Source organism: Callithrix jacchus, chromosome 4, assembly GCF_049354715.1.
Source record: "Callithrix jacchus isolate 240 chromosome 4, calJac240_pri, whole genome shotgun sequence".
NCBI lineage: Eukaryota > Metazoa > Chordata > Mammalia > Primates > Cebidae > Callithrix > Callithrix jacchus.
In genome coordinates this window covers 44,893,949-44,903,628 of record NC_133505.1, presented here as the reverse complement: position 1 = coordinate 44,903,628, position 9,680 = coordinate 44,893,949, and the positions used below count along the sequence as shown (strand labels likewise).

At 39.8% G+C, this 9,680-nt stretch overlaps 1 protein-coding gene across 1 annotated transcript; it reads right to left on the bottom strand.

Annotated features, from left to right (window-relative positions):
• Positions 1 to 880: 880 nt before the first annotated feature.
• On the bottom strand, positions 881 to 9,587 carry SRSF3 (serine and arginine rich splicing factor 3). The gene is made up of 6 exons (XM_008994342.5): positions 9,470 to 9,587; positions 6,890 to 7,097; positions 5,235 to 5,369; positions 3,041 to 3,079; positions 2,462 to 2,548; positions 881 to 2,313 (listed from the first exon to the last, which is right to left on the bottom strand). The coding sequence occupies exons 2-6, from the start codon at positions 7,093 to 7,095 to the stop codon at positions 2,286 to 2,288; spliced, it is 495 nt and encodes a 164-aa protein (XP_008992590.1). The 5' UTR covers positions 7,096 to 7,097; positions 9,470 to 9,587; the 3' UTR covers positions 881 to 2,285.
• Between the last annotated feature and the right edge of the window lie 93 nt (positions 9,588 to 9,680).

Sequence of the window (9,680 nt, the reverse complement as noted above, 5' to 3'; positions counted from 1 at the left end):
GCCACAATCTAAATGTGCAATTCAAAGGTTTAACACTTTCCATGTTCTAAAGTTTCTAAGAACCTTGAAGTTGTGCTAAGGCTTCTGTTTAAAATAACTGCAAATTGGGACTGTAAGTCCCTGGTGAAGTCAATTTTATTCCAGGTTCTGTATTATTTCCGTCGTATTATACTAATTTCTGCCATATTATATAGCCATGTAATACCCATACCTATACTGTCCATTTTACAAAAAATCTTCCAATCCAACTTAAGACTCTGCAAGATAGTCATATACTGCCCAAAAAAACACCCATGTAAGTTGTCCATTTTTAAGAGCAATGTATTAGCCAGGTGTGGTGGTTCACACCTGTAATCCCAGCTACTCAGGAGGCTGAGGCAAGAGAATCACTTGAACCCAGGAGACAGAGGTTGCAGTGAGCTGAGATCATGCCACTGTACTCCAGCCTGGGCAACAGAGCGAGTCCCTCTCAAAAAAAAATAAATAAAAGTAAGAGCAATGTAACTGACATATTGCATTGCTTCTATAATTTCTTAGCTACTTGGCTTGTTCCTAACAGGAACAGATTTTAGGCTATGTGGGAGTGCTGAAAAACAAAATGCCCAATGCCAGAGCTCCCAGTGAATCAACAGGCAGTCTGACAGCGTCTTCCTTAAACACACTTAACTTGAAAGCTGAATCTTCCTGACACCAATTCTCCCCTCAAGATTCGTGTAAAAGGTGGAAATAATTTAGTAATTTGTTTAGGACTTGTATCTTAATATATCCATACAGTTTTATCTCTTAATGCAATGACTTATCTTTTGTATTTAAGAAAGTCAATACAGCATAATCCAAAACTATCTTGAAAGAGCATATTTAAGGAAATTAAGCCACAAGACTGTTGCATTATGATTTAATCTAATTGCACAAAAATTTGAAATTACAACTCCTCCCATTTTCTAAGAGGAAGGTTATGCATGCCTCCATATTCAATTCTGCACTGTTACATTTGAACCATATTGTGAACTTTACATCATGATGGATCAGCTTAGAATTCCCATGCAACACCTCAAATTATAAAATGGAAGCAATTTTTAGAACTGTGGAAAGTTTTCATGCTAAAGATAAAAGCCGTTTTTAATGGGCAACTTACTTTGTGTTACAACGTACCAGGTTGCTGCTATACTTTAAAATGTTGGTCACTAAATATCATGGACCCTGAACTGGCTTCTACTCCTAAAATGGGTTAACTATCACTTAGGTGACAACTGTATTTCCTTCACTTACGAAGTCTAATCCATAGTGCATCTCAGCTGTGTTTCTTATAAAATAAGAATCGTGTAACCAACTGCTTCCCATAGGATAAGAACACTGGTAACAGTGGGTTAAACTATTACACAATTATGCTAATATTTTATTAATTCAAAAGCACTTTACAAGAAAATATAAGTATGGCTTCCAATAGGAATGTTATACCTGGACTTGGTACCAAGCTCACAGATTTGAGTTTGCAAGGAAAAACAGGCTTTCAAGTTAAACAACAATTTGTAACCAAAACTTTAATCCCAAGGATTCTCACAAAACATATTACAAATGACAGCATGAAAAAAAATCTTGCACAGTAACTCAAAGTTTGGCTCTACAATGTACCCTTAAACTGGCAGGTCATTTTTGAAATCTCAAATTTGCACATAATGTCATGAACAGCCATGTATTCATATACAGAAATCAAATAAGGAACTTATGACCTAAAGCAAAGATAAACTTTCTTGAAACTTAACAGATTCTATACCAACTAGGCAACCTCTGCCCAGGATAAACATGAGTTGGCTTTTTCAAAAACCTCTAAAGCATTTTTTACCCGATGGCTTGTGTTTCACAGCAACTTTTAAAGACTGCTTGTTCAACTACAGCTGCATCCTATATCCCAAAAAAGTAAATCTTAGTTCAATTTTTGCCAGTTGTTTCTGTGTTCAAAAAAAAAAATTCACACTTCTGCTGGGCGGGTTTAGAGGTTTATTATCAGTCTATGCATAACTAAAATTCAAAGCAAATTCAATTTTGCTTAAGGGAACATTGTAAAGTAACAATTCTTGGTATTACATGCCTCATATGATCCATTTCAAACCACAGAGAATCACACCTTTGTGTCACTGTTTCAAAAGACAAACAAATTTGAACAGCTAAAACATCTTAAAAATGCACCAAGCTTATGAAGTCTCAAACAAAACTTGAATTTTCTGTACATACTCCTGTCAAATGAAGTAATTTCCTGTACACCACTTCTCTTGCAAACTGGTCTTCTATTTCCTTTCATTTGACCTAGAACGGCTACCAAAACAGAAAACAAAACATTACATTTGTAACTTGGTGACATATCAAAATAGACTTTTAAGGTAAAAATTTATGGCTTAGAAGACAGGCCTTAGTATACTATGTATGCAAAGTCTTCAACAGCTCAAGTTATCAAAGATCTTACCTACGAGACCTAGAGAAGGATCGGGACGGCTTGTGATTTCTCTCCCGAGACAGCGATCTCTCTCTTCTCCTATCTCTAGAAAGGGACCTAAACGAGAGAAAAAAAATTAGGCCCAATGAGGTATGATAAAATTATACATAAATATTCTCTTGATCTGGCATGGTGGCTCATGCCGATGTTTCCAGTATTTTGGGAGGCAGAGGCATCAAGCTCACTTGAAGCCAAAAGTTTGGTAACAGATTGGGCAACAAAGTGAGATCCCATCTCCACAAAAAATAAATTAGGCAGGTGTGTGCCTGCAGTCCTAGCTACTCAGGAATCTGAGGGAGACTCCAAGGCCAGCAGTTAAAGGCTTCAGTGAGCTATAATCACATCACTGCACTCCAGCTAGGTGAGACACCCTCTTTTTAAAGAAAATTAAATTCTAACTCTTTGAAAACTCAAAGCTGACTCATCCTTACAACTTGATTCACAATTAAAGCCAAGGTTTAATCCCATTAACCAAGCCATCTGGAAAAGTTCAGAACAGCAGAAACGCTGCCATTTCTAAGAATGTAGCCAAAAAAGGTAGTCATTTACCTGCTCCGGCTGCGAGAAAAGCTTCTCCTTCTTGGAGATCTAAAAGCAGAAACAGGAAAATTAGACTCATCATCAATTAGTATTCATGGCGTGAGGCATTTCCCAACTTTTCAATTTCACTGTTGGGCCCAGTGAATGTGCCGAAGAACTGGCACCCATCGTCCAAAAAAAATAATAATAATAATTAAGAAAAGAAAAAAAAAAGGCACAGAAAGATTAAGGAACAAAAAGCTCAAGTGAAAAGCAGGTATTCCAACCATGGATTCACTTTAACAAAGAATGCTTCACAGCAGATCTGTCCAATGCAAAACTTCATGTCAAACTAACTTCACTACCCAAACACCACACCAAAATATAGTCCCAAGTAGTTCCAAAAACAGTACCATAAACCAGTATTTGGAACCCATGCAAACCTGTAAGTCCATGACAAGACTTAGGTACCAGGTGGATAGTGTAATTTTGTGAAAACGCGGTAGGTGTAAATATTGATGCCATTAAGTGCTACATTAGAACTGCATTTGTGATCGTCAACATTTAAGAGTGTGTTTAGGCTTACCAAAATTACCTTAGCTTGGCCCACACTTCAACCCCAAATTTTAAAATTTTGAAACTGTTAGTAAAACCATTTAAAGGTGATAGGATTCAACAAATTTTTTGCCAGAAAAGAAAGCTAATCTGTTAGAGATATTAACATTTTTAGTTTGGCATCTCACACATGCAAATAAGTTTCACTTGAAGGTCTAGTTACATTACGAGTTCCCTATCACCCTTAAAAGTTTTTCAAGCAATATATATGTACGTTACCATTCAATTATGCACAGCCAGCCTTTGATCCAGAAAAAAGAATTACTTTAAGCCGCTTACTCCTTATTTTAACCAGCAGTAAACTGTATAAGCAGGAAAAACTTACTAGTTTTGGGTTTCAACAAGCTAGAAATGGTGAGGTGAGGCTGCCGGACTGACGGCCAGGAAGAATTTGCTGAAAAGGTTTTGCCAGATGTTGCGTTGGATTTAGTTGGTTGGCGAAGGGGGTGTTGTGGATTTTTCCTGCTTTTTTGTTAGCCGAAGGCTGCTGCTGTAGTTGTTGTGAAGACATTTGGTAAATAAACAGCTGAGCTGATTGGCCAGGAATGTGTGGGCGGTCGAGGTGGCTGCTGCCGATTTGGTTAAGGTTGGAGAGAAGGCTGAGAGAAAACAGCATGCTCGGGAACCAAAGGGCGGTGCAACCTGACGACTGGCCAGCCTGGGTCATGTGAAACGACACCAGCCAAGCTGAATGGGGCGCGCTGGTCACATGACGCTGAAAGGGCTAGTTGACTGGCTAATGCAGATTCAGAGGGTGGTGAGAAGAGACATGATGGTGACTCTGTAACGGGGTTCATTTTTATTAATAGATGGACCAAAAAGCACAAAAAAAATGAAAAACAAGCCATCAGTACAACCATCTATTAGCTAACAAATACTCTATTATGATGGGCAACAGTGTGCTGTTTTTCAAAATAGCAAAAGGGGCAAGATTTTGAACTCCTGTCTCCTAGAAGGACTCCACTCACCTGTAAGAGGTAAATTTAGTCCTACAGAAACTATTTTGGAGGTCTGAGGAGATGTGGAGTTAGCATCCAGACAATACTGCCTGGTCCAAGAATGATGCCATTTTAAATTATAAAAAAACTGAATTTTCTTCTATTTGGGATTGAAGAACAGATGACTGGGATTACTTCTTTTTTAGCCCCCTTTATTGGTCAGTGACTTAAGTTTCAGAATGACTTCTACTTTACCAGTTGCAACATTAAAACAGCTGCCTGTTTGATAAATATTACAATTGTGCTAGTAGTAGAAAACACAAATTTGTGAAGAGCTAGAGTTGAATGTAATGTTTGTCATTATGGAGCCAAGAAATGGAAAAAGGCCTAAACTGAAGTATAAGGGAAGACTTGAAAAGATGCAACTAGAAAGATGAACTAGAAGACAGATCCAAGATAGAAGTTACTGACTACCAACATGAACAGTGACCTACAGACAAAAGCCAACACTCAGCACAACTCACATACCCCAAACTAAACCCAACAAATATGTTTCACAGAAACCTCAGATTCTTCAGTTTAAAACCCACCAACAAACTTTAAGAGAAATACTTGCTCCTACTAGCTACTCCATTACACCAATACCTCTAAACACACTCTCTCTCAAGTACCTGCGACGAGGTGGAGGACTCCTCCTACGATAATCATCTCGAGGACGACGGCCCCAAGACGGAGGTGGGCCACGATTTCTACTTCTTTTTTCACCATTCGACAGTTCCACTCTTACACGGCAGCCACATAGTGTTCTGAGGGGAAAAAGACATTAAACTTAAAACAGCCTTTCTGAGATGTGTATTAATTAAAGCCAAAAGTACTCACTCCTATAGCTACTCTGCAAAGAACACATCCAAGCGTCTACAGAATACCAAATTTTTAGTTCCCTTATTTTTACTAATATAAATTGAGCTTGGCCAGCTACGGTGGCTGGCACCTATAATCCCAACACTGTGTGAGGTTGAGGCAGGGGGATCACGAGCTCAAGACCAACCTGACCAACATGGTGAAACCCTGGCTCTACCAAAAACACAAAAATTAGCCAGGTGTGGTGCACATGCCTGTAATCCCAGCTACTTAGGAGGCTGAGGCAGGAGAATGGCTTGAAGGCAGAGGTTGGTTGCAATGAGGTGAAACCGTGCCAGTGCACTCCAGCCTGGGGGACAGAGCAAGATTCCTTCTTGGAAAATTAGCTTGTTTCCCACTTTAATTTTGAATTAAACAATTAAATAGGATTTTCTAAAGTACCAATTCACAAAGAAGCCAACTTCTATTTTATCCCTTAATTGTTAGAGCCAGTCTGATTGAGCTCAATGTTAATTTGTTAACAGGTACAATTTAAGTGTCAAGATCCTTCCATTTATCCCTGAAAAAACAAGTTCTCCTGTATCTTCATTATGATTTCTTCCTTGAGATCCCAACACTTATTCCGTTATTTACCATGCTCTATTTACTGGTCTTCCACTGCCCTGCTTTAACTAAAAAATGGGTTCAAAACAAGACAGGACCATTTTGGCCATTTTACAGCACCCTCTCCCCTCAATTATCACAATAGTCAACACAGAATAAATTATAGCTGTTGCCAGGTGAGGTGGCTCACACCTGTAATCCCAGCACTTGGAGAGGCTGAGGCAGGAGAATGGTTTGAGCCCAGGAGCTTGAGACCAGCTTAGGCAAGACAGTTAAGACCACCAACTGTATTATTTTTTAAATAACAAATTTGGCCGGGGTGGTGGCTCACGCCTGTAATCCAAGCACTTTGGAGGCCAAGGCAGACAGATCACCTGAGGTCCGGAGTTCAGACCAGCCTGACCAACATGGTGAAACCCCGTCTCTAAAAATAAAATTAAAAAGTAACAAATTTTTTTTAAAAAACGAAATTATAGTTCAGAGTAGTAGAAAAAGACCATTATTACCCACCCTTCATACAAACGCAGCCATTAAATTTAGATAAGCTATCATATTTGTACAGTGACTGGGAAGAGATGGGCCCTAGAAAACTTTACTACAACCTGCTTGAATTGACCAACCTTTCATGCAGCTTCAGTCAACCCTCAGACCCTTTTTTCCATTATACTTCCAAATAGGAGGAAAGGAGGTGGGGGCACGGATTTTATCTAAAGACTTTTTATCTAAGTCTTTAGATAAAAGGACTTTTACCCGATTTTATCTAAAGACTTCAAAAACCCATCTCGGAGCCACATATCCTATAAATTTTTAAATAGGAAAACCAGAAAGCTACACATTTATATCAATGTAATTATTAAATTACCTTCCATCTAGCTCTCGGACAGCATCAGCTGCATCTCGGGGATCTTCAAACTCAACAAAAGCAAAGCCGGGAGGGTTTCTAGCAACCCACACACTTCGGAGTGGTCCATAGTAGCCAAAAGCCCGTTCCAATTCGGTCTTGTTGCCATTGTTTCCAAGATTGCCTACATAAACCTTACAGTCCAAGGGACAGGAATCACGATGCATGTCTGTAACGAAAAATACCAAAAATATTCATTATCTAAACACCTAGTTCACAGATCCTCAGAAGGAATTCCATTAGAAAAAATAAAAGACTTTAAAGGTAACATGTAAAGAGAGAAATTGAATTTCAAAATGCTAGAAGACAAACAAGAAATGTTACTACTAAAGCACCCAATCCCCCATAATTTTTACTCGTAACCCTCAGGAAGCCAGCAAATTAGTAAATAAAAAAAACAGCTTCCTTGGAACCATGAGAACACTAAAGGAGCATTTATCACCTCTGGGCCACCTGTTATTTAATCGCCAAAATATAGCATTTTTAGGAAAATAGAATAACCTGTTAAGAAATTATTTCTGTGCTTCAAGTCTTAACTTTAAATAAAAAAAAAAGAAAGAAAGAAAAAAGAAACTAATTCTGGGCCGGGTGTGGTGGCTCACGCCTGTAATCCAAGCACTTTGGAGGCCTAGGCGGGCGGATCACCAACATGGTGAAATCCCGTCTTTAAAAAAGAGAGAAAAAAAGAAACTAATTCTGTTGCCTCAAAAACCAAATAAAACAATAATGAAAAAACATTAAGGTTATACTGCCAGAAAAGTGACTCAAGTGTCTACATAACCCAAAACTTAATCAGCTTAAATAAAAATAAGGCCAAGAATTTTCACTTTAAAAAAAAAATTCCCATTGGCAGGTGCGGTGGCTCACACCAATAATCCCAGCACTTTGGGAGGCTGAGGCGGGCGGATCATGAGGTCAGGAGTTTGAAACCAGCCTGGCCAATCTGATGAAACCCAGTTTCTACTAAAAATACAAAAACTAGCCAGGCGTGGTGGCGCGCGCCTGTAATCCCAGCCACTCGAGAGGCTGAGGCAGAAGTATCGCTTAAACCCAGGAGGCGGAGGCTGCAGTGAGCCGAGATCGTCCCAATGCACTCCATCGTGGGTGACAGAGCGAGATTCCGCTCCAAAAAAATAAACATGTATGTGTGCCCCATTTTGGTAAGCTACAGAAACTTTTCTGTAGTATAGAAAAAGGAACCATAGGAGCAAGGCTGCTGCTATCACATTAAACAGACCAAAGTCTTATGCAGTAGAAGGTTCTCAAGCAACGAGACCAACTTTCCAATTTTTTTCATGGCAGTATTCACAGTAGCCGAAAAGTGTTAACACAAATGGTCATTAACAGAAACTAATAAGCAAAATGTGGTATAGACATGAGTATTATTCAGAATGAAGTACTGACAAATGCGCCAACTTTGGAAAATCGTGAAAACATTACGCCAAGTTACAGAAGCCAGGCATAAAAGCACACGATTCCATAAATACTAAATATGTAAGATAGCTAAATTCAGAGACAAGAAGATTAGTGGTTGCTGAAGACTAGAGGAAGGGGTACAGTCAAAGTGGGAGTAACTGCTTTATGGGGGGGAACGGAAAAATGTATGCTTTAAGATAATTTCACTTTAAAAAAAATACAAAGAGGTATTTGCTACTCAAAAATTTACTGCACTTTGGCGACTTATATTTTTTGTTTTTCCTCGGGAGACTTCTATTTGATAAATCTTTATTACTTAGTTGTCACTTTGGCGATGAATCCGATAAACTTGTAGACCAGTTTCAATTACATAAAAACCATCTACTCAATAATTCAGCTGAAGTGCTTTCCAGAAACACCACGTTCTTCTTACTCTGGGCTTGTCTAATTAAAATATTCAGTCCAGATACATCCTATTTGCCGTGACCACACCCTGTGCCCAGGAGTTAGTTCTGATCAAGCCACTGGTGAAAATTAATTTTTAACAACACTGCTGGCACCGTTAAGGATACATTTTAATGGGAAGCGGCCGAAAGAACCAATCTAAGTTCAAGAAAGATCGTCCGGTCTTAGAAAAAAGTAATTAGATTCAGGCTGTAAATACTGAAACTACAACAAAAGTAAAGGTTTATTGCTTGCTTTTCTGAAGTCACCGATCTAGACCGGACCTTTCAATTTACTTGAATTGAAAGGTCCGGTCTAGATCGGTGACTTCAGAAAAGCATTCCGAGAAGCTTCCCAATTAAATGAGGAACCAAAAAAAAAGGCGCCATAAAAAGGCCGCGACCTGGGATACAACTCGGCTGCCTGCTCCCCCTTCTAGTTCCCAACTCCCGGGTAATCCCCTATCCCGGCTCATCCCCCAGTGAAAAATATAAACACCTCCACCCCAAGACGAGGAAACCCTCTGATGGGCCGGGAGCCCCTGCCACCGCCCCATGCTGAACGTCACAAAATGGCGGCGGCGCCTCTTTGTCTCAATCTGGCGCCGCCATTGGGCCTGGCTCCTCTTTGGTAGGATTAAATTCCACTTCCACCTCACTCCCTCTATCGCTGATGTCTTACCGAGCTCTAGGGTAAAAAAATGCAGAGGCTCAAATCCACACGCTCCGATGCGTCTTCCCGCTTTCCTCCGGCCCAACACACACCAAAGCTCAAGCACACCCGGCGTCCACGAAATGGCGGACCACCGCCTTCCCCTCGCCTTTATTTATACGCATACTGTAATCACATGATTGGACGGGCTCGCCCAATGAGAAGCAGAAGACGCCGTGAC

Coding starts and splice junctions, on each gene's coding strand:
- SRSF3 (XM_008994342.5), bottom strand. CDS start 7,095: ATGCATCGTGATTCCTGTCCCTTGGACTGTAAGGTTTATGTAGGCAAT. Junction 5,370..6,889: donor GTCCGAGAGCTAGATGGAAG/GTAATTTAATAA, acceptor TTTTCCCCTCAG/AACACTATGTGGCTGCCGTG. Junction 2,314..2,461: donor TCCTTCTCTAGGTCTCGTAG/GTAAGATCTTTG, acceptor CTGTTTTGGTAG/CCGTTCTAGGTCAAATGAAA.